The sequence below is a fragment of the Bubalus bubalis genome, chromosome 6 (genome assembly GCF_019923935.1).
Source record: "Bubalus bubalis isolate 160015118507 breed Murrah chromosome 6, NDDB_SH_1, whole genome shotgun sequence".
Classification (NCBI taxonomy): domain Eukaryota; kingdom Metazoa; phylum Chordata; class Mammalia; order Artiodactyla; family Bovidae; genus Bubalus; species Bubalus bubalis.
Window position 1 is genome coordinate 13,995,774 of NC_059162.1, and position 22,891 is coordinate 14,018,664.

The 22,891-nt window shown below is 57.9% G+C and overlaps 1 protein-coding gene across 3 annotated transcripts; it reads right to left on the bottom strand.

The window, feature by feature from the left end:
- Window positions 1-255: 255 nt before the first annotated feature.
- PEAR1 (platelet endothelial aggregation receptor 1) lies at window positions 256-21,130 on the bottom strand. Of its 3 annotated transcripts, XM_044944206.2 has the most exons (26): window positions 20,975-21,127; window positions 13,692-13,766; window positions 13,219-13,270; window positions 13,140-13,156; window positions 11,191-11,366; window positions 10,422-10,526; window positions 10,113-10,213; window positions 9,321-9,413; window positions 8,811-9,054; window positions 7,952-8,072; window positions 7,629-7,765; window positions 7,333-7,545; window positions 6,839-7,013; window positions 6,624-6,744; window positions 5,731-5,894; window positions 5,535-5,637; window positions 5,255-5,401; window positions 4,940-5,065; window positions 3,945-4,073; window positions 3,713-3,841; window positions 3,310-3,522; window positions 2,988-3,076; window positions 2,743-2,878; window positions 2,484-2,558; window positions 2,150-2,398; window positions 256-1,473 (listed from the first exon to the last, which is right to left on the bottom strand). In XM_044944206.2, exons 3-26 carry the CDS (start codon window positions 13,226-13,228, stop codon window positions 1,322-1,324), a joined length of 3,225 nt encoding a protein of 1,074 aa, XP_044800141.2. In that variant the 5' UTR covers window positions 13,229-13,270; window positions 13,692-13,766; window positions 20,975-21,127; the 3' UTR covers window positions 256-1,321. The 3 variants fall into 3 exon arrangements, with proteins under 3 accessions (XP_044800141.2, XP_044800140.2, XP_044800142.2); XM_044944205.2 differs by lacking the exon at window positions 13,692-13,766 and having other exon boundaries at window positions 20,975-21,130; XM_044944207.2 differs by lacking the exon at window positions 13,692-13,766 and having other exon boundaries at window positions 11,191-11,385; window positions 13,140-13,270; window positions 20,975-21,130.
- Between the last annotated feature and the right edge of the window lie 1,761 nt (window positions 21,131-22,891).

Consider the following 22,891-nt stretch of genomic DNA (forward strand, 5'->3'; position numbering starts at 1 on the left):
GCTACTGGGCCCCCGTCTGAGTATACCCTCTCCCTGTCCCCTCTGCTGTCCTGCCCACTCCATTCCATCCCCCCACCCCACCCCCACTCCCAGACCTTCCCACCTTTGAGCCTTTGTGCTGTTCCGCTGTGGAAATTCTACCCTTTGGGAAAGGCTTCGACCTGCCCAGGTTTGTAGCTCTCGGAGCAGCAATTTGCCCATCTATCTTAGCATTTGCCAGTATTTACCATTGGTACCTTTAACTCACTCAGCCACTTAGCCTTTGGGGGAACATTTATTGAGTGCCTACTATGCGTCAAAGGGAACCAATGTTGAATATAAACATGGGATTCCTGTTTTCAAGGAGCTTACAGTCTGGTGGGGAAGGCAGAGAATAGTCAAATAATCACATTAAAAACCAACACATTAGAGAAGTGCCTGGCACCCTGTTGGCCTTTTGCAGGTATCTGGTGCATAAATACATCTGTCTTCAATGCTATGAAAGAGAAAACGGGATGTGGTGTACAAGCAGGAGTTAACAGGTGAGTGGGGGAGGAAGAGCATTCCAGATGTGCTAAGTCCCTGTCATAGGAAGCCATGTGGCTGAGAGAAGAACACAGAGGCCGCTGTAACTGGAGCAGAGAGACAGGGAACACAGTTCAGAGTAAGGCTGAAGAGACAGACAGGCCAGGCCAGCAAAGCCTTTAAGGCCTTGGACAATTTTGACTGTAGCCCAAGAGCCATGGGCCACCAATGGAGACTTTCAGGCAGAGGTAACCTAACCAGCTTGTATTTTGAGCAGCTGATTGGAGGGAGGACCAGATGAATGCAGGGATGCCAGTCAGGCTATTTCTAGAGTTAACTGGGTTTGGGCTGCCTCTCCATTATAGTGAGTGCCCCAAGTCAGGATCAGTGCCTGGTACCCCTCTGAAACCACACACACACACACATACAAACACACACCCCTACACACACACACACACACGCACAGAGCCTAGGCCAGGAGTGCACAGAAAAGTTACCCAATATACATTTTTTACATTGATTTGGAATCAGTTATCCAGCAACACTGAACCCAGCAGTTTATGTACACAGGGCCCTGGGGGCCTTGGGAAGCACTGGGTTGGGGAAAAGGAACACAGACTTCTTCCTGACTGTGTTCCCATGATAGAACCTGGGAGCCAGGCTCCCATCTCCTCTCCATTCACTTCTTCTATTAAACATGTTCATATTCACGGCCGGCCAGTCCCCTCCCTGCTCCTGGCAGGGTACAGTGGGCTCTGTCCTCAGCCTCAAGCAGCAAAGAACAGGTACGCTGACTTCTGCACACCCTCTCGGCTCCTCAGCGGTCCTGGCGCCAAACTGGGGGTGAGGGGGGGTGCCGAACTGGAGGCAAGTCGTAGTGTACAGGGATGTGGCTGTTCTTGGGGGAGTCATAGTGTCCAGGAGGCAGGCCCGGGGGCAGTGGGGGCTGGGACCCCACAGAGTCTCGGTCTGGAGACAGAGAGGGGAGATGACAGAGAGGGAGAGGTGACTCCTCCCCTCCCACCACCCTCCTCCCCGCTCCAGCAGCTCCTGCCCAAAGCCAATGAATGGTGCCTGGCTATCCGCAGCTCCTCAGCTGCCAGTCGGGGTGGCCACCTCAACCTGCCCACCTCACAAGATAGGAAGACACTCTGTCACCTGCCTTGTTCCCAGCTTTTCTGGGTATCAAGTTTACAACTCAGGTGCTTTAAAACCACCATTTCAAATCCTTAGCGCTGTGAGGTGGGTATCGCCACCTACAGGCTCTAAGAGGCAGTATGACTTCCCAAACATCACTCTTGGTTTGAGCGTAAGTCTGAGCCCCAAAGAAGGCTTTCCTCAGTGGTAAAGAATCTACCTGCCAATGCAGAAGATGTGGGTTCTATCCCTGGGTGGGGAAGATCCCCTAGAGAAGGAAATGGCAACCCACTCCAGTATTCTTCCCTGGGAAATCCCATGGACAGAGGAGCCTGGTGGCTACAGTCCACAGGCTTGCAGAGTTGGACACGACTTAGCGACTAAACAACAAATGATGCCAAAGACCTTGCTCTTGCTGCCACTTCATGCCACCTCCACATTCTTGTCCCGTCCCTTCTCTTTGCCCTCGTCCCTGTTCTTTCTGCTCCAGTGGAAAAGGAGGGCTCACCATGGACCAGAGGGCTGGGCTGCTCATAGGTACCACTGTCTCTCTGTGGCTGGGGGTGTCGCCGCCTCTGGCTGTCCGGGAGCTGAGGAAGCTGCCTGGGGGGAGACCCTGAGGAAGGGCCTTTCATCTCCACGTAGCTGCTCTCCCGGAGGCTCCCTAGCAGGCTGGGCAGGTCCCGGATGGTGGCATAGGGGTTTTCACTGCTCAGGGAAGCCATGCTGGCCCCCAGCCCCTCTTCAGAGATGGGTCCTAAAGATGGGGGAAAGAAGTCAGGCTCAGTGGAGGCACTGGCGCCTAAACCCCAGGGCAGCCCTCCCCCCCGCCGTGCGCTCACCTTTACTGTAGAATGGGCCGGGGCCATTACTGCTGCTGTAGCTACAGCTGTAGCTGCGGTCCAGGCGGCTGCTACCTAACAAGGAGACAGCAACCCGCCGTCAGGCCCCTGGTCCCCACCCCAGGGTCCCCACCCCAGGGTCCCCTCCTCTAGCACTGGGGCCCGGAACCCCTTCTATAGACGTGTGCACTCAGATGGAGCTGGATGCTGGGCTGCATACGTCCACCCTCACCACAGGCCCTGGCCCCCAGGCTTCTACCTCTGTCCAGAGGCCCTGGCGGGGGCTCCCGGCGGTGCTTCCAGTCTGCAGGTAGCGTGGCATGGTTATCCAGTCCGTGGGCTCCACCTGGTCGCTCAGAGGCCTGGAGGCTGGCAAAGAGCTGACTGCCTGGAACCTGGCAGGGGACAAGGGGTGGGACAGGAACACGCAGAGCTGGAACTCTCCGGAGGCCTGGAGCTGCACCCACCAGGCACCCACCGTGCACGCCCACCCCTAGCACCGACCTTCTTAGTGGGTGGGGGGTTCGGTGAGCACTGTGATAGGGTGTGGTAGCTGGGGTTGGAGTAGTAGTGACTGTAGCTCGGAGGGACATCTGCACAAACAGACACAGGTGCGGGGTGGCCTGCCAGGTCAGACACAGGCCTGGGCCCAAGACAGCCATTCTGTCCCAGGAGATCCACAGTCGGCCTCGCTGACCTCCCTTCCTCTCTCCAGCTCCCCGCTTCCCATCTCCTAGGTCCAGGGAGGGATGCAGAAGCCCCGCATCCCACCTGCCCTGTGCCAAAGAGTCAGCGCACATGTGAGTCCCGCCCCGGGCCAGCTCACCTGGCATGACATACTCAGAGCCGTCCAGTCGTCCGCTGCTGTAGCCCACTGCCAGGTGCTGATGCTCCTTGCCCTTTTGCCAGTGACGGTAGCCAATGAACAGCGCCACCAGGGCCACCACCAGGGACCCCAGCACTGCGATGCCAATCACTGCCCCAAGCGAGTTATAGGCCACCGGAGGGGTGGGCATCATGGTGATCGGCTCCTGGCTTCCTGTGTGGGATGGAGCGGTTGCTCAGGACAGTGTCTTGGCCCTGTTGGGGAGCTTGGGATGCATGGATGGGAGAGGCCCCAGTAGGAAGGCAGGGTGATACAAGAGTACCACTTGGTGGAGACCTGGACAGGTACCTATGTCTTGGTTCCCTGGGGACAGTGCAGAGGCAGGGGCTAGATGAGAACTCACCGATCCTGCAGGGGGCACCACTGTGCCCTGGAGGACACACACAGGCCCCAGTCTCCGGGTGGCACCTCTCTCCGGGACCACACTGGCACGGTTGGGAGCAGTTGGCACCAAACATCCCTGGAGAACAGCCTGGGAGAAAGTGGAAGAGGAGATCAGAGGGGCAAGGGAATGGCAGTCCCCTCCTCGGGCTAGGGCTGGCGATCGGGGCATGGAGTTGCCCTTCTGTTGGTACCTTCCAAGCAGAGATGTCCGGTCCAGCCCGGGGGACAGAAACAGCTCCCATCCTGGGGGTGGCAGGTCCCACCATGGCGACACTGGCAGAGCTGGGCACAGTTGGCCCCCCAGTGTCCCAAAGGGCATGCTGCAGGAGACAAGGTTGGAGCCTGTCTGGCGGGCAGGGCCAGCGTCTCCTGGGTGAATTCTCAGTCCCCAGCGTCGCTGAAGCCTTCCACTCAGCTTTGGTCTCCCCAGAGACACCAAGGCTTCGAACAGTATCTACACACTGATGACTCATCTGCAGCCGTGTCTCTAGCCTGAATTTCAGATCCACGTGCCCAGCTGCCTGCCTAACCTCTGCACCTGTCTGTCTAACAGCCTTTCAAAATAATGTGATCAGGGCCAGACAACCAAAGGCTTCCAAACTGCCCTACATCACTTAGCTCTGGACTTTTTTTTTTTTTTAATATAAAAGAGAAGTAAATGCTCACACTATTCAAGGCATAATTTTTGTTTATATGATACTAGCAGATAATCTAATAGTTACCAAATTCTATGGAAAAAGTCATCTCCAAGATCACTTCCCTCTACCCTGCCCGTCTTTTTCATGGTAACTGCTTCTCATTTTCCCTTTTCAAAATTTGCTTTATTCAGTTTTTTGGACTAATCTTTTCCATGATGTTCTTCGTATGTTTATATGGGAAAGAGGCCATTATAAATAAATAAAAAATAAATTGGCGATGAAAAAAAAAAAAAAGTCCATAACTGAATTTATGGTTTTCCCATTTTTCCCATGCAGAAGGGCAGGGAACTTTTTTCCCTGACCCGTTCACTGCTGCATTCTGAGCATCTAGGACAATACCCAGCATGTAGGTGATGCCCAATACATATTTGCTTATTGTGTTTACATCAATGGCTGAATCAAGGTGGGTCCAGATCAGGGGAATGGAAGCCTCTCGGTCCTCAGCCCACCCCCTCGGCATGCACTCAGACACACAGGCCGCCACGTACGTTGAGAGCAGTCAGGGCCGGTCCAGCCAGCCAGGCAGTAGCAGGTCCCATTCGAAGGGTGGCAGGAGGAATGGTTGGCACACTTGCAGGGCACACAGCGTTTGCCATAGCGGCCAGGCTGACAGGCTGGGGGAAAGGGGCTCATGGTGACTGGGGGCAGGGGCCAACCCTCAGTCAGCCCTTGACTCCACCCTCTCCCACCTTGTGTAACCAGCCCATAGACTGCAGTCAGCACAGCAGACCAAGAGGGGTAGAATGGGGGCTTCTGGCATCTGGCACTGGACTGAAAGGCAGGCGGAGGGGAGGGAGCCTCACATTTCTGGCAGAAGGGGCCTCGGAATCCGGGTGCACAGACGCAGTTGCCATTCTTGGGGATGCAGGTGCCCCCATTCCTGCAGGCACAGGCATTGCTGCAGTTGGCTCCCCAGAAGCCCTCAGGGCAGGGCTGGTGGCAGCGGGTACCTGTGGGAGGGGTAGGATGAGCCTGGCCTGGGTCCCCTCTCCTCGTCCATAAGGATTCCCTGCACACGTGTCCTGTGGGATACATCCCCCCAACTCCACGGTAAGCCTGGGGCCCGCCCACCACACTGCTCACCTGTCCACCCAGCCTGGCACTGGCAGTGTCCGTGAACAGGATCGCAGCCGTCAGCATGGTCACAGTCACAGCGACTGGCACAGCCTTCACCAAACTGCCCCTTCTTAGAGAGGGAGTGTGGGGTAGGACAGGCCAGTAAGCTGGGGGATGCGGTGCCCTCCCCTCCACCCAGGCAGGCAGGCTGTTGTGCACTTACCGGGCAGGGGAGCTGGCAGTGGGTCCCATGCCACCCAGGGGTACAGGTACAGGCTCCAGTCTGGGGGCTGCAGGCTGCCTCATGGGCACACTGGCAGCTGGCATTGCAACCGAAGCCCCAGGTTCCAGGTGGGCAGGGCACAGAGCAGTTACCACGCTGCCAACCTGGAAGAGGGACTTGTAGGTAAGCATGGGGACCCAGCTGCCCTCCTGAGCAAGCACACACTGGGCAATGACTGTGCCAGACTCTGAGCTACCAGCACAGGGTGGGGATGGGGGTGCTCACGGCTCCATAGGAGACCAGCATGTGAATTGTTGGATGTTGGACAGAAGGCTGAATGACCGTCGGGGATGCACCACCCCCTTCTGGGTCTTGGTTGCCTATTCTGCCAAAAGAAGGGGATTGGCAGCAAACCCAAATGCTTACTGAGGCCCCATTAAGTAAATAAATGTGTTCTCCACGTCATGTATAAGACAATAGGGAGGAGTGGGGACTGGAGACTGGGACGTTAAATATGATGGAGAGCTAGTTAAACAAAACATGTGTGTCAGAACCCGGCCCTAAAGACTGCCAACGGGCCACCCCTGGTAGATCTCCCGGCGCCGGCATTCTGTGATTCTGTATGACTGAGGATGAGGAATGTTCAGCGAAGAGATGCCTCTGGCCTGGGCCTTTAAGGACAATTGGGATTTTTGTGGTTGAAACAAAAGCAAAGTGGATATTCCAGGAAGGAAGTAGCCTGGCTACTTTCCCGCCGTCCAGCTGCTGCCCAGTGATTCCGCCCCTACCCTGCAGCCTCTCCCCTACCCTTGGCCTGCCCCTGCACTTGGACTCTCCCTTCTTCCCATGGCCCCGCCCCCAAATCATCCTTCCAGGAGACCCCAACCCAGTACCTTCCTTGCAGATGCAGGTGCCATCGATGGGCGAGCAGGCAATGGCATTTTCGCAGGAGCAGCGTTGCGAGCAGTTGACTCCGTAGGTGTCAGGGGGGCAGAGGCTAGCGCAGTGCGGTCCCTGAAAGTGGGGGGTGGGTGGGCGCACTCATGAGAGGGGCGGACGGACTCCCTGAGCCTCTTCTGCACCTCCCTCGCGGCGGGGCTTGCCTCACCGTGTAGCCGGGCGCGCACCGGCAGAGGCCGCTGTCGGGCTGGCAGACGCCGCCGTGAAGGCAGAGGCAGTGCTCCTGGCAGCCCGGCCCGTGCGTGTCCTGCGGGCAGCTCTCGTTGCAGTGGAGGCCCGCCCAGCCCGGCAGGCACGAGCACTCCCCGCTCATCGGGTGGCAGCTGCGGACGGAGACGCGGACGCCGGGCGGTCTGAGCCGGGGTCCGCAGGCAGACCTCCCCCCGCCCCACCCCCGCCTCCGCGTGGTGGGAGCCGAGCATCACTGGGTGGAGGGGGTAATCAGGGAGGCTCCGCGCCGTTCCGAGGGCGGTCCCCAACACCCCCGTCCCCGAGGCCCCGCCCGGTTCCCGTCTGCCACATCTGTGTCCCGCCCCCGCCCAGGATATGCCCCCGGTGCTTTTCGTGACTCCGGTGGCTTCAGCACTGAAGGCCTCTCCCACTGGCCTCCTGACCCCTTGACCACAGCGTCCCACGGCCCACCTGAGGCTGTGTTCCGGGTCGCAGGTGCAGGGCACCTGGCAGCTGAGGCCGTAGAGGCCGTCGGGGCAGAGGCGCTCGGCGCAGCGGTCCCCGGTGAAGCCGTGTTCGCACAGACACGCGCCGTTGGCCGGGAAACAGCGGGCGCCCGGGGCACAGTCACACGTCTCAGCACAGTCCTGCCCGAAGCGGCCCACGGGGCACTCCTCGCGGCACCTGGGCGCCTCTGGGGAGTGAGCCTGGCAGACGCCGTCCACAGCCGCCCCCGCACCCCTCATGCCCGGGCTAACACCACTCACCGGTCCCCCGTGTATCCCGGAGCACAGCGACACTGCCCAGTGAATCGGTCGCAGAGGCCTCCGTTGTGACAGCGACATTCCTGGGAGCAGTTGGGTCCATGGAAGCCCTCGGGGCAGGGCAGGGAGCAGATGGTGCCCTGTGGGGGCTGAGAGGTCAAGAGAGCCCCAGGAGCCCAGCCTCCTCCCCATGGCCAGAGGACCCACCAATACCCTATACCCGCAAACACTCAAACCTCTCCAGAGCCCCCACAGCCTACCCTCCTCACACACATCCCCCTCAGAAGCCCTGGAGAATTCATACCCATAGGCCCCACCCTTCATACCGTCCATCCAGGTGGGCAGCTACAGGAATCCTGGGAGGCCTGGAAGACTCCACCATTTTGGCAAGGCGGAGTGCTGGGGCAGGAGAAGCCAACACTACTGGGTGAACAGGATACCTCGCAGCTGTTGAGCAGAGGGGGTGAGGTCAGTCTGTAAACAAGCAGTACCTACGGAATTCCCCCTTTGCCTCCCAGGCCCTCCGGACCCCAGGGTTCAGTGAGCCACACCCACCCGTCCCCGTGGTGTCTCATCCCCCTTCGCTGTTGGGCCGGGCAGGGATCAAAAGTTTCCAGGACTGGAAATGGCAGGGACATACAGCCCCATCAAGTGGGACAGAGTGAAGAGCCCATGGGTGGTCTGTCTGCTCTCCACAGCCCTCCATTCCACCTTTGCTCATGCTGGTCTCTCTCTGGGGGGGGGAACATCTCTGCCTGCCATAGTTTTCATCCCAAGGGCTCAACCCTGGAGCTCCTCCATGAAGCTGGATCTTTGATCTCCGACTAGAGGGATGGTCTCCCTCCTGTGACTCCCCAGTGCCCCCTGCACCCTGCCGTGCAATAGGCTCTCTGTGACTGTCTCAGCCCTACTTGGGGACATACTTTCACTCAGACGCTGGCTCATGTTATCTTCACAGCAACCCTTTGAGATGGACAACACTGCTCCCATTTCATAGAATACAAACTCGTGAAGAGACAGTGATGTGTTCAAGGTTGCTCCACCAGGGAACAGCAAAGCTGGGACCAGGATTTGGCCCCTTGGTGGCATCCCCAAACTGAGGATCCTGAGTCCCCTGCTGTCCCCGTATGTGCCCGTGCATCCGGGTCTGCGATCCCGTTAGTGTGCGTTCCTCCCGTTACATACGTGGGCCCGGTTCTCTCTGGGGGGCAGAGGCAGGCTCCGGTCTGGGGGTTACAGGGCGCCCCGTGGCACTGGCAGCTGAACTGGCAGGCAGGGCCATAGAGGCCAGGGGAGCAGGGCTGAAGGCAGTGTGGGGGCTGCAGGCCAGAGGGACAGGAACACGCCCCACTCTTGGGGTCACAGGAGCTGCTGTTGCCGCAGTTGCAGGGCTTGTCACACTTCGGCCCCCACATTCCTGGGGCACAAGCTGGGGGATGAGAGGGTGGAAGGAGGTCACCAGGGGTCTTGCCCCTCCCCAGCTCCAGTTAGTTCCTATCTCTGTCTCCTGGTCCCCACACATGCCCCCATGCCTGGCTTTGGCCCATCTGCTGCACCACACCCCCAGAAGAGGCAGCTAGCTGCAGTGGGACTCTGCTGGGCGGTTGCCCTGGAGTCCTAAGCACCTGTGCTCTGGTAGGGAGATGCCTCCTTGGAGGCACAAAAGGACTCGCCCTGCAGTCACCAGCCACTCACCACTGGAGCAGTCGTCACCGCGCCAGTCTTGCACACATTGGCACTGATTGGGTGCCACACAGCGGCCATGGACACACTCCTGAGCACAAAGCGCTGGGGCAGAGATGGGGGTTGGGAGTGAGAAGATGCTTCCATTCCTGCCCTACCCACCTGTTATCCTCTGAAGCCTAACCCCAGCTTCCTCCCATACCGGGGACCTGGAGTTAGCTTGCCAAGCAGCATTTCAGCCTCTCAAGATACACAAAGACTGAGAGTAAGCAACTCAGGTCAGAGCATGCCAAGATCTCAGGATTCTGGACTCCCCAGCTCCTTTCCATGAACTTCTCAAAGCACCTTGCTGGGAAATGAGGGTGGGGGTGAGGTTCCTCACATAGGAACCAGATATGGATGCTGTCCAAAGAGGGGCTGGGGTGCTCAGGCTGGGTAGGAGTCTCTGTAGGGGTTTGGTGATGGTCCAAGCTGAGGAAAGGGGAGACAGAGCGAGCAGGCTCCACTCCGGAGATTTCAGGGTGCCGGGGACAGGGGACAGGAGAGACTGGACAAGTCAAAACAGATAGGGACAGGCAGAGTCAGAGAGAGAAGCAGACGCCGAGCCCAGAGACACAGGGACAAAGAGACCCAGGCGGCCCCAAGACAGAGCTGCAGAGCCAGAGACAGCCGACGGACTTGGAAAGAGGGAGTGGGAGAGACCTGGGGTCAACTAGAGACAGAGGTCTGAAGTGGCAGCTTTGTCCTTCGAGACAGACAGGGCCGGGGAGGCGGAGGGCAGGGGAGTAGCCCCCCTGGACTCACGGACACAGGCCCCGCGGCTCTCATAGAAACCCCGGCAGCACTGCAGCCGCATCCGGTGCTCTGTCTTCACCACTTGGCGGTACACGGTCCGGTAGACAACACTGGGGAGATCCAGAGCTGGCCCTCAGTCTCCCCTGCAGAGGCCCCGGCTTCCACCCCGCCCCAGTGTGGCCTGGCAGGGCCTGGGGCGCCTCCCAGCGCTCTACACTGGGGGAGCAGAGGAAGAACACTCTCTCTTTGCCGCCCCCCGCCCAGCCACACACCCACACAACACACCACACCTGCCCACGGAGGGGGTCGGGCACTCACGTGGGCCGAGGGCAGGTGTGCGGGCTCTCCCAGGGCCGGCTGCAGGGCTCCGAGGGGAGCAGGCTGAAGGGGCGGGAGTGCGACTCCTTGGTAGTGGTGGTGAAACTGCAAAGCAGGGATCAGCGTCGGGCCCAGGGCAGGGAGAGCCTGAGCTGGCACCCAGGGGCAGGGCTGTGGGGGCTGGGCCACAGTGAGGAATATTCAGATTTGCTCCTCCAAGCCAAGGATGGAGCCCCATCCTGTCGTTCTTCGATCTAGAGGGATCCTCCCTGAGTTGGAATATTCCTGGGAATATGCCATTCCAGCCTTCCATTCTCCACCCCTGCCCCCTGGGCCTCCTTCTCCCTATATGGGGAGATTGAGCTAGAACTGACTTCTGGGCCCAGAGGATGGACATAGGCTGAAGCACTTCTGGCCAAATCTGACCTTGTTCCCCAACCCCATCCCCTTTGCTCTCCCTGGGCGAGACCCTCTGCTTGCCCCATAGTGAATAGCTCCTCCCCTGTGTTTTGTCCTGCAGCCAGCCTCACACAGGGGCCAAGGAACCGGGATAAAGAGAGGACAGGGTCAGAGCTGAGATGGAGAATGAAACGATCAAGATGGGGATGGAGTCAGAGCATCCCGCTGAGGGGGTAGAGGTACTAGACGCAGAAATAGGAAGGAGGTGAGGCTGGAGAGAGGGAGGCGATGAGGAAAGAGGAGCCCCAGGGGGGAGAATAAGGAGCAGGGGGCTTGGGGCCCTCGAGGTGCAGCAGGGGCCCTCTCTCACCTTTCCCAGAAGCTGCAGGTGTTGGGGTCCTTGGGGTTGAGGGTGGCAGCCAGCCCCAGCTCCAGGGCCAGGAGAAGGAGGGCCCGGAGGGGTGGTGACATTGCAGGGCCCTGTGACAGGGCCAGGCGCGGAGCAGGTGAGAGGCACTGTGGCCACAGACCTGGAGGAGCAAGTCTCTGCAGAGACAGAGCCAGGCTGAGAGCAGAGATGAGGCTGCTGCCTCTGGTCCTCTGAGCCCTGCTCCCTGGGCTCCAGCTCTTTTTCCTGACCGCGTGGAGCACTGCCACGCTTCTGAGTCTTTCTCACATAGTTTCCTCTGTCTGGACATCCTCCTCTCCTTCTTCACCTTGAGCACTCACCTTTCAAGGTCTAGCCCGAGTATCACCCCTCTTTCCTTGCCCTGCTCCTAGGCTTCCACTGGCAGACAGCCCCCACCCATTCTTTCAGGGACCCCCAGCACCATTCCCCACATACTGCTGTTCTAGTGCCTGTTCCCTGATCGTGACTTCTGGAGGCAGGGACCTGTGCGTGAATTCCCAGCCCCCAGCCCAGCCCCTACCCAGGGTACCTGGATATTGTACCAAGGGTCCCTGGTGGCTCAGACAGTAAAGAATCCCCCGGCAATGCGGGAGACCTGGGTTCGATCCCTGGATTGGGAAGATCCCTTGGAGGAGGGCATGGCAACGCACTCCTGTATTCTTGCCTGGAGAATCCCCATGGACAGAGGAGCCTGGCAAGCCATGGTCCAGGGGGTCGAAGAGGCGGACACGACTGAGCGACTAAGCACAACACAGTGAAATAGGAGCCGATGAAGGGAAGTTATAAGAGAAGCCGGCCTGGGCTCAGTTAGGGAAGGAACTTTCCAACAGTTGAAGCAGTTCTGTGACAGAATCAGCAGCCTCGCGTGGTGAGCTCCCCTGAAGGTAGGCAGGCAGAGGCCAAACCACACCCTCCCCCCAGTTTTGGGGCTTCCAGCAGTTAGGGGCTTCCTACTGCGGAGGAATAGGACTGGGTCCCAGTGACCCTGAAAAAGGCCCCTCCCTCCACTGGTGCACGGGCACAGCTCCTACTGCCTCCGGAGAAGCAATGGTGGCTTCTCTTCCCAACTTCTTGATCAGTGCTGCCACATTAGTAGTTTGAAACCAAGCACGGGGGGATTATTTACACCACAGAAATCGGCAAACACCACAAAGAGGGGCCAGCACCCCTCCCCACCAGAGCCGGTTGTTAAAGCCGTGCCAGCACACTGCTGCACCCAACTCCAGGCACTGCCACCGAGGAGGTCCCCAACCTGACCTCAGCCTTGAGAAGCCCCCAGCTCCCTCTGACCACCCACCCGCCATCTGGAAGTGGGCTCTTCCCCCTCTCCTCCACGCCTGGCCTCACCCTGGGGGGCGGGAAGCGGCTCAGGACCTCAGAGGAGTCTGTTCTGGCTCCTGACCTCAGGAGCAGCCGAGCCGCTTGAGCAGCCACCCCCGCCCTGGTTTCAGATTCTCTGTTCAGTGTTCCTAAAACTTGCCCTGGCTCCCTCCTCTACAGCTCCCTGAGGCACCCACATCTGCTTATAATTTTCCCGGGAAGAGAGAAAGGTCATGGTAGCTGGCCCCTTCCCCCTGAGTATCTCTGGAATGCCTGCCGCAGCCCCGCCCCAGGCCCCCCACCCACACACTCTGAGCTCCCATCAAGGCAGCGCTCCTAGGGATGCTCCCCACCGTGGGTTCTGTCCCACCAGTAAACTCTCCAGCGGTGTGCTCACCACCCTCTCAACTACAGGGCTGGCCCACTTCTCTTCCCCAGGTTTCCTCATCCCACCCCCTCCAGTTTTGCAGAGCTCTGAGGCCCCCCCAGGACTCTGGTTAGGGGCCCCATCACAGCTCCCCGGGGCAGATATCCCACCTGCAGTCCTCTCTGTGCTCTTCCCGGCCACCCTCAGTCCCCAAGTAACTCACCAGGCTTCTATGGCATCCTGGGGCCTGAGAAACTCAGGTGAGCCAGGGACAGGGTGTCACGGTCCTCAGGCCCCAGGGCCTGGGGGCATCCACAGAGGATCCTGGGGGTCCCGGTGCTCAGGATATGGAGCCTGAAAACAGGAAATAGAGCCCAGCTAGAATGTGTGTGTGGAGGGGAGGCAGCAGGGAGCATCATCGTGGGCTGAGCACGTGGGGTGGCTCCATCCTCCCACCACCCTGAACTCGGAAGGGAGGATGGGGAGAGGTGGGGGAGGGCCAGAAGCCGCCTTCCCAGCCCACTCTGAGGAGGGAGGGACCCAGCCTGGCCTCAGAGAGCCAGGCCGAAGTCAGGAGTGTCCCTCAGGTGACCCCCACAGTCTGGCCCCCCACCCACACAGCCCCCCAGCTCCCTCCCCAACAGATTTGGCTCCTCCTCCCAAGGTTCCAAAACTACACAAGCTCTCCTCTGGCCACCTCCCCAGCCCCCCCTGTCTGGTCCCAGCAAGCCCGGGGACAGGACCCCGAACCTTCCATACAGTTCCCCCTGTTCACCTGTCAGTTGGTCCACACTCCCCTCTTCCTGGAGCCTGGCCGGGGGTCCCGTCCTCCAACAGGAGCCCAGTCTGCCTGGATGGAGGGTCATCACCATTGTTCCTGGGTGAGCCTCATCTCTGGCCATTCAGGGACCCCCCCCACTTCACCCCCAGGCTTCCCATGGTCTGGATCCGTTTCCAGAGCTCAAGGCTGCAGTGAGGTGGACAAGACCTGCAGCACGAAGGCCCCAGAAGGTGGAGCGGGGTGGGGGCTGCCGTCCCAGAGAGAGAAAGTCCTTCCTTTCATCTACATCAGCCCCCTCCCACCGGCTGCCCCCTCCCACCGGCCACCTCCTCTTAACCAACTTCCAGAGGAAACTGTTTAGTCGCTAAGTCATGTCTGACTCTTGGGACCCCACGGACCATAGCCCACCAGGCTCCTCTGTCCATGGGATTTCCAGGCAAGAGTACTGGAGTGGGTTGCCATTTCCTTTTCCAGGGGATCTTCTCCCGCATTGCAGGCAGATTCTTTACCGACTGAGCCACCAGGGAAGCATGAGGGGGGCTTAACCCTAACCCTAGGGGGTTGACTCTAATAACTAGAGGGGTGGGGTGATGCCATTTTCCCAAAGGGCCTCAGGGCAGGACTGGAGTGCGGAGGAGGCCCCAGCTGGTCAGTGGCGGGGCTGGAAGCCAGGGTGGGGCGGGTGAGATCAGTGGGTGGTCTGCAGGGAGGGGAGAGATAGGATGGGGATCCTGGCAGGGAGGGGCAAGGTTTGGGCTCACCAGCCTCAGCCCTTGAGGAGGGAACACAGGCCAGACCAGGAGCCCCCGCCTGGCGCCCTAGGCTTGTCTACATCTGAGCCTTTGTCCCTGAGGGGCTGGGGACCCTGAGACCCTGGCCACCATCCCCCAGCACCTCCAAGCCCAGCAGCACTGGGATCCATGTGCCCCTTCAAGGGGTTTAAATCAGACAACTACCGGCTTCCCCATGTGAGCCCAGGGCCCACACTGCAGGCTCCCTTCTTCTTCCCATACAGACAACCTCCCCCTCTGCCCCCTTTCTCCACTTCACCTCTGGACTGAGGGACCCACACACCTTTCCTCACAAATGGAATACCAATGTGACCCCATGTATCATTTATCATGTTGGCACAAGCAGTGAGCTGAACAGTTTATATGGATCATCTCGGGTAGAGCTTATCTCAACCCACTGTGGTGAGGAGGGCATGGCAACCCACTCCAGTATTACTGCCTGGAGAATCCCACGAACAGAGGAGCCTGGGAGGCTACAGTCCGTAGGGTCACAAAGAGTCGGACACAACTGAAGCGACTTATCACGCATGCAACCCATGGCGGTAGCTATTGTTATTCACCTTACAGATGAGGAGACAGGCAAGGACAGGGTAAGTCCCCTGCCCAAGGCCACATGGACAGCAATGTCAGAGCTGGGATCCAAACCCAGACCAGCAGAGCCCTCCCCCTGCAGTTCCAGTCTCTCCCGAGCCCAGGCGGGAATCCCAGGGGCTTTGCATCTCTTTTTAATAGCCTTGATTATGGCGAGGGGGTGCCTGGCAGGGGTTGGACAGGGGAAGGGGAGTGGGGGAGGGGGGGAGTGGGCTGCCACAAGAACTCGATCAGAGGCGTGGGAACCAGGATGTGTTTACAGTCAAGAATGAGCTGACACTTCTCTCTCCTCCACCTCAAGATGCAAAGCAGCTGGGATCCTGGCCAGGCCTCCCAGTCCCCAGTCCTGCCTGCAAGGGCCCCCTAGCATCCCTGCCCTCTCAGCCTCCAGGCCCACGCAGGGCCCAACCCAGCTCGTCCTCCCCTGCTCTTCTATTCAGCCTGATCCCCTCTGGTGGGGAGCCCTTCCACCCTCACTGTGTTCCAGCCTCTGCTGGAAGGAGGGCAATGGGTCTGAGGCCTCTGGGAAGGGAGTGGAGCTCCTAGTGGACCGGAGATGGTCCATTTCTATAGAAGGCAGAGACGAAGAGTGGGGCTGATGGAAGTGAGACAGCAGGAGGAACTTCCCCACCAGCTCCCTTCCAGCTGCTTTTCTCTGGGAGATGGTGCAGCAAAAGATGCCCTCTGAACTCTGCAGCCCACGCCACTCCTGTTCAAACCTGGGTTTGAATCCCAGCTCTCAGTTCCCTCATCTCTAAAATGGGGAGGGTAATAGTACTTCTCTTCATAGAGTTGTCGTGCAGAGTCATAAATGAGTTAATACAAAGAGCTTAGAGAACTACATGAGAAGCCCAATGAACAGCCACTGTTTGCTATTGCGTCCTTAGACCCAGTCTTCCTGCACCCAGAGCGGCCCCTTCCCCACTCCACTTGGCACTGTCATACTCTTTGAGTATAAATTCCAGGAAAAACTGTTTCTCTTTTTTTATCTCTTTTTGCTGAAGAACCCCTAGGATGATCCGGGAATGGGAATGGGGCCTTAGATGCTGACAAAGAGAAAGGATGTGGGGAGGGGAGGGGATCACGCTTCCCCTGAGAACCTTATCCCTCAGAATGAGGGGCTGCCCGCCAGGCACATCTACAAGCCAAAGGCAGTTGATGAGGCAGGACGCCTGAGTTCTGTTTCTCTCCGCCCCAGCTCTCAGCTTGATCACCAGCTCCAGCTCTTTTTCTTGGCTCCACTGCCCCACCCCACCTCCTCTCTTCTCTGTCTCTCTCTTCCCCTTTCCCATCTTGGACACCAAAGTTTCTAGTACTTACAAGCTGTACAACCTCAGGCACATCACTTGAGCCCTGTGAACCTCCATTTCCTCATCTGTAAAATGGGAGAACAGCCCCGCATCTCCCAGAGTTCAGTGGGAGTTGGAACTGCTGGTTCCAATAACCATCCTAGAACAGAGCCTCAGGCCACAGGCTGCTCAGTGGACGATGCAAGAACAGAATCCCCCAAGTTCTGGCTCTCTGCCTCTTTCTTTTTGTCTTTTCTTCATCAGAAACCCTCCGCTTTCTGTTGTTTTCTCTTTCTCCATCCCTTTCTTGGTCTCCTTCTGCCTCTCTCCTTCCTTTTCTGTATCAAAGCTGCCATGTACAGTTGTGTAGTGTGTTCACTGCGCTAGGGAATCTGCCTTCAGGTATGGAGTGGAGGCTGACGCCAGCCACGACCCACACACCAAGGTTGCCTCACCCTGTGGCTCTCTTGTCTTCCAGGATCTCCCCCTTGTCTGTCTGTTCTCTGTGCCCCTTCCTGACCTCTCTTTGCCTTGGAGACAGGATGGCTTGGTCCTTCCCACTCAGCAGAGAGATCCGAGTCCAACGACTTCCGTCCCCCCACCACACAGCGATGCCCTCTGAGCCAGCTCTGCCAGCAGCCTAGACTGCTCTGCTCCACGTGCCACTCAGAACACCCGTGTACACACTCGTACACACATGCACAAAGCCCCTCCTACATCCAGCCAAGCCAGGCCCCCGGCACGCCAGGCATGTCTGCCGGATGGAGGGACAGGAAGCCTGCGCACTCCTCGAGCTCCAAAGGCTGGGCGGGAAGGGAGCAGGGGTGAGGGGCCGGTCTTGTGTTCTCTGTGGCTCAGGAAACAGAAGCTAGAGGGTCCTCAGCCTGACCTGTTTACTCATCAGGAAATAGAGAAACTGCAAGAGTTCTGATTCACCAAACATTCACCACATGCCTGCTGGAGGCTGGAGCCAGTCCAGACCCTCACCATCACCCACAGGTGGAGTGACCGTCACCCCCGTGTCACAGAAGAGACCGGGGAGGGTCTCTGGTAGAAGGACTTGTCCAAAGGCCAACTGATCAGCAGAGGCGCCAGCAGGATTCGAATCTGGTTTAAACAACAAGGCAGTGGGGGGTGGGAGGTGACCTCTGGGGTGACCCAGACCAGGGAGTCGCTCCCCCTGCTCATCGCCACCCCCAGATAATCCCAGAAAGTGCACCTCCGCTCTGGCCACTGCCCCTCTCTAACACCTCTGTGGCTCCCCAGCACCCTGGGAAAGGGCACCCAGGGCCCAGTGGCCAGCCTCTGCTCCTGGGCTCCCATCACACTGGACGTTTCTCTCACCAGACGGCCACCTCTGGCCAGGCCACCTCTGGAATATCCAGGTCCTACCCCTCCTTCCAGGCCAGCCTCCTCCAGGAGGCCCCCTCAGTGACTCCACACCTCCGCTGTTCCCCCTTTTCCTCCAGGCTCTTAGCACATTCACCGCTGTGGCCCAATGGAGCCCTGGGTTATTCCCCAATTCTTCCCTGAAGCCAGCTTCAAGATGGACATGGGCCAATCCCCAGGGGCCCAACACTCCTCAAACTCCAGCCAGAGAGACCAGTGTCCCTCTGGGACCAGGTGGGACTAACCTGGGTCAAGCCAGGAGTTCACAGCCCCCGGAACCCTCAAGTCTGATGACCTGATGAGGCAGTGGGGACCCCATCCTGTGACTGCCAGCTTGTGAGTGAGGCTGGTTTCCCCACCAGACTGAGGCAGCCTCTAATTCCAGTCCTGTCTGAGGCTCTAAGAGTGGCCGGGCTGCCCCCCCAAATGTTCTCTCAAGGCTCCCATCCCCTGGTCATTATATTCTTGTTAAAGGCTGTCTTCCCCACTGGAATGGAGCTCCGTAGGGTCAGGGCACTTCTCTGCCTGCCTTACCATCATGTCCCCAGCTCTGGCCAGCACCTACAGGCACACATCCAGGGTGTGTGGCACCCAGTGGGCGGTAACTGAAGGTTGTGTGGAGTGGATGGACTGATAAACTCTAAACCTTTTTTGACTTGGGTAAGCCTGACCTTATTTGGTGGGAAAAGGAGGGGAGGGAGAGGCTGCAGCTTGTTCCTGGCTCAGCAGACACCAGGGCCTCCCTTCCAGGGCCTTTAAGACCCAACATTGGTAAGTCCATGGGAGGTGGAGTTCAGAAAGAACTTCCCCACATTACAAAGTGAAAGGCAGCTCCAGACCTGCCCTCCTGAAGGCAGCAGGCAGGAATTCCTTAGGGCTGGCCTCCAAGTTCCTCTGGGATGAGGGCACGGGAGTGCTGGGCACTAAGTCTCCTGGAGAGGAGGGGGTGTGTGCTTATCCTGCACTTCCACTCAGGGACCACGCCCACCCCTCACTGTCTATCCACACACCTCCTTCTACACAGAGGAGGGCGCAGATGCTACCATGTGGGGGCGGGCTGGGAGGCCCAGACGGGAGAGGAACTCAGAAGGCTCCATGGCCCAGAGCCTAGCTGTTTGCCAGAGACCCCCATCTTGCCATGTGTGGGCGCTGTGACACCAGTTACCACCCCTGTACGGTGATCTGGATCCTTTCTCTTCATTCTCTCAGTAACCCTAGAAAGTAGGTGCTATTATACTGCCTGTTTTGTAGATGAAGTAATCCCGCTTTCAGTGCTCAGGGACCAGGTTCAATCCCTCTTTGGGGAACTAAGATCCCACAAGCCATGCAATCCCCCAAAAAACAAATCCCAAAGAGGGTTAAGTAATTTTCCCAAGGGCACACAGCCAGTCAAGGGCAGGGTAGGTATGTGGACCAGGTCCATCAAGCTCCAAAGACAAGGCTGCTCCTGTAGGGCCTTCTCTTTGGTCTTCAGACTCTGTCTCTCCTTCTGTTTCTACCTTCTCTACCTCCTTATTGTTCTTAGTCTCTGCTCTGTTTTTCTAAATATGCTGCGTTTTTCCAAATATTTCTGCCTGTGTTTTTTCCATCTGTTGGTCTCTGCTTCCACATTTCTGATTCTCTTTATCTCTGTCTTGTCTTTCTCTCCTTCCCTGTCTCCTCTTGCTCCTCCTGCTAGCTTCTCTCTGAGAGGTTAGGTAACTGGACTGGTACCAACACCCTCCCCAGAGCTAGGATGGGCCCCAGGGCCCCTCATGCACCCCGGGAAGGGTCTTTTTCAAGGCTTCCAAGGCTACTCGAAGGAGAAGTTCAGAGCGCTGTGGTGGAGGCCCTGCCTGACCCAAGTCCCCTCTCTAGCGACGGGTGTTGGTGGCAGGGAGGCAGACAGCAGCCCAGCGACCAGGTTTCTGAACCGTGGTCGGGGCTGCCTAGAGAGCCAGTTTCCTCTTCTGGGAACATCTGATAGGGAATGGAAGGGGGGGCAGTGGGTAGTGGAGAAACAGATGCCAACCCTCAGCTTCACCTCCCAGTGAAGACAGGAAGACAGAGGGGAGCCTGGGCAAACCAGCTCCTAGGTGGCAGGGTGGGTAGCCCCAAGCGCAATGGCAAGTTTGCTGGGCAGGCTTTGGGAAACTGCAAAAACGGGAGAGACAGCAGCAGGGGACAGATGGCTAGAGAGGGGAGAGCGGTCCCACACCCTGGCCCCGTGTGCCCACCCCAGGGACTATTGCATGGATTGGGATGGGATGGGATTCAGGCAGCTCCCTGACCCCGCAGGCCCAGTAAGCTGTAAGGCCAGTAAGCCCAGTAAGGCCAGGGTTGAGAGCTGACCCCTTGCCCAATCCTGCCTGGAACTGGGGTCTGGCTGAGCCTGGGAGCCTGGGAAACTCGGGCCAGCACAAGCTGTTCCCATCCCGGGAGACTAGGGTCACAGCCCAGCCTCGGGAAAGGCCACTCATAAAAGGCCAGAGCAGGACAGCTGAAAGTTCCCTACTGGAGGCTGGAGATGCGGCCCCCTCTGGGACCCCCTCACCCTCCTCCTCCTCACACACGCCAGCCCACAGGGCTTTCTGAGGATCCACATGCCTGAGATCTTTGGCCAACTCCCTACTCCTCAAACCAGCAAAGCTGTGAGCCCCAGGACCTGCAAACCTGGGTCCCTTCCCTCCATACTCCTCAAACAGTTCTCCTGGTGGGGAGAGGAGGGACCCTGTAATAAACACGGAGCAGGCACAGTTCTAAGCAGGAGACATGTTTTTGCTCTCTAAACCTCACAACAATCCCATAAGGTAGGCACTGTATCTTATCATTCCCCTTTTAGAAATGAGAAACCAAGACACAGGTCCTACAGCTAATAAGGGGACAAGTCGATTTGAACCTGGGCAGCCTTGACTTCAACGTGGGTGCTCTTTAACACTAGGCATCCCTTCAGCCAAGAAGAGGGCCTGGTAACTGCTTCTCTCTCCAGCCCTCAGAGGGGGCCAGTGGGGTGGTGGCTGCCCCTGGACTCACAAAGTCCCATACAAGGGGCTGGGAAGCGGCCTAATTTGCATGTTATTTACATGCAATTTCGTTATGGATGGCAACCCCCAATCCCCTTTGGCCCATCTCCACTGCCCCATTCCCTTTAGGTCTCTCTCCCCCGCCACACACACACTCCACCCAGAGGTCCCCCAGGGCAGAGTGGTCGCGGGACCAGGGCGGCGCCATCACTCACCTGCCTCGAGACCTTATTTCTCCGTTTGCCTGGGATGGGGAACGCCCAGGTGGGCCCAGAGGAGGACAGGGCAGGGGTCCTTGCGTGGAGCCCCAGCCCGACTGCGGGAGCGGCGGGGAGGCCGAACGTTGTGGATCGCTGGGCGGGGAGGGGCGCGGAGGGGCGGGGGGCAGGAAAGGGGTGGGAACTCGGGCCCTCGCCAAGGCAGGAAGTTTTGACAAGGAAACCGGGAGCCGGGGGAGGGGAGATCCAGAGTGCCCGGGGAGGGAGGCTGTGTAGGGGTGGGACCACGGAGGCCAAACGGCGGCGGGGCCGACCTGGCAGCCTGGACCGGGTGCAGAGAGGCAACGAGCACGGGACAAGAGCAGGGGTCCCGGCCCGAGTCCCTCCTTGGCTCTTCACCAGCTGTGCGGCCAGGGGGTACTCTGCCTCTTGGGCCTCAGCTTTCCTGTCTGTAAAGTGGGGTGGCGGAGGGAAATTAGTGAGATCGTCTACGTCGGGCACCTTCCCAGTGCGGCCGAACAACTGTTATCTTATTAGAGGCACGACCCGGGGATCGACCGTCACATCCCAGACTGGGAGAGCCGCGACGGGAAAATGTCTCTCCTCTTCTCCGGCCTGAGGAGGGTGTGATCCTGGGAAGCAGAGTTCCGCGGAGTCTCCGCCTCTGCCCGCCCCCTCGGTCCAGAGCCCGGGCGCTCGGGTGCACCGCGCGCGGTGGACTCTGCGCAGACCCGGCACGAGCCGGGCGCCACCTCGCGGCCAGCGCCCGCCTCCGCACAGCCGGCGACTCCCGACCTGCGAGAAGAGCATCGCCTCCGAGGTGGACAGCCTGTATCTCACCCTTCTTAGGGCACTTTTCCCTTCTCAGCCTCTGAGAGAACAGAGGCAATTTTCGTTAACAACTAATATTTGTTTTCAACGTCGTTATATCTTTAGGAATTGGTTCACTTAATCTATCGGTTCTATTTACATGATGATGTTCATGTAATTAGGCACCAGCAAGTGGCAAACGGCAGGATTTGAACTAAGTTCTTTGGTCCGTCTGATTACACGGCTCTCTCTACAAACCCCCGCCCGGGACAGAAAAAGATACAATAGTTCAGGAAAAGCAAGACAAGTACATTCCTCTTTGGCGACTTCAACTTTATTGAGGTAATATGATTGACATACAATTTTTAAAAACACCCACTTAAAAGTGTTCGATGGGGTTCTTTTACATTTTTATGGTGGTAAAATATGAATTTTATCATTTTAACCATGTTTAAGTGTACAGTTCAATGGGCATAAAGTACATTCATATTGTTCAACCATCATCACCAGCCACTTCCATAAGTTTTTCATCATCCCAAACTGAAACTGTGTACCCATGTAGCTATAACTCCTCATTCCTCCTCCCCATCCCCTCTAATTCTACTTTCAGCTTCCATGAATTTGATTCGGTACTTCATATAAGTGGAATCATACATTATTTGTCCTTACAATATGTATCTGGCTTGTTCACTTCGTTCAATGTCTTAGTTTGATGCTGGTGTTTTTTGTTTTTTGTTTTTTTTTTGGAGGGGGGTTATTTGTTTTTGTTTTGTTTTGGCGTGCCATGGGGCTTGTGACATCTTAGTTCCCTGACCAGGAATCGAGCCCAGGCCATTGACCTGGGCTGTGAAAGCTCTGAATCCTAACCACTAGGACTTTCCCAGGGAAGTTCCCCAAGTTTGATTAGTTTTGACAAATGTGTCACCTGCCAAAAACTTTTTTTTAAAAAAACATTTTCCTCTCTCCAAAACTTCCCTTGTGCTCCTTTGCAGATAATGTTCCATCTGCTACTCCATCCTCACTCCCCAAAGCCAGCCCTATGAAATCTCTAATCTGCTGTCACTGTAGATTTTTTGTTCTAGAATTTCATAGAAATGGACTTCA

Excerpts from the sequence above, each read along its gene's own strand:
- PEAR1 (XM_044944205.2), bottom strand. Across the intron at positions 5,402-5,534 it reads GTGCCAGGCTGGGTGGACAG|GTACCCGCTGCCACCAGCCC; the intron begins GTGAGCAGTGTG and ends CCCCTCCCACAG. Across the intron at positions 3,523-3,712 it reads TGGTGCCCCCTGCAGGATCG|GAAGCCAGGAGCCGATCACC; the intron begins GTGAGTTCTCAT and ends CATCCCACACAG.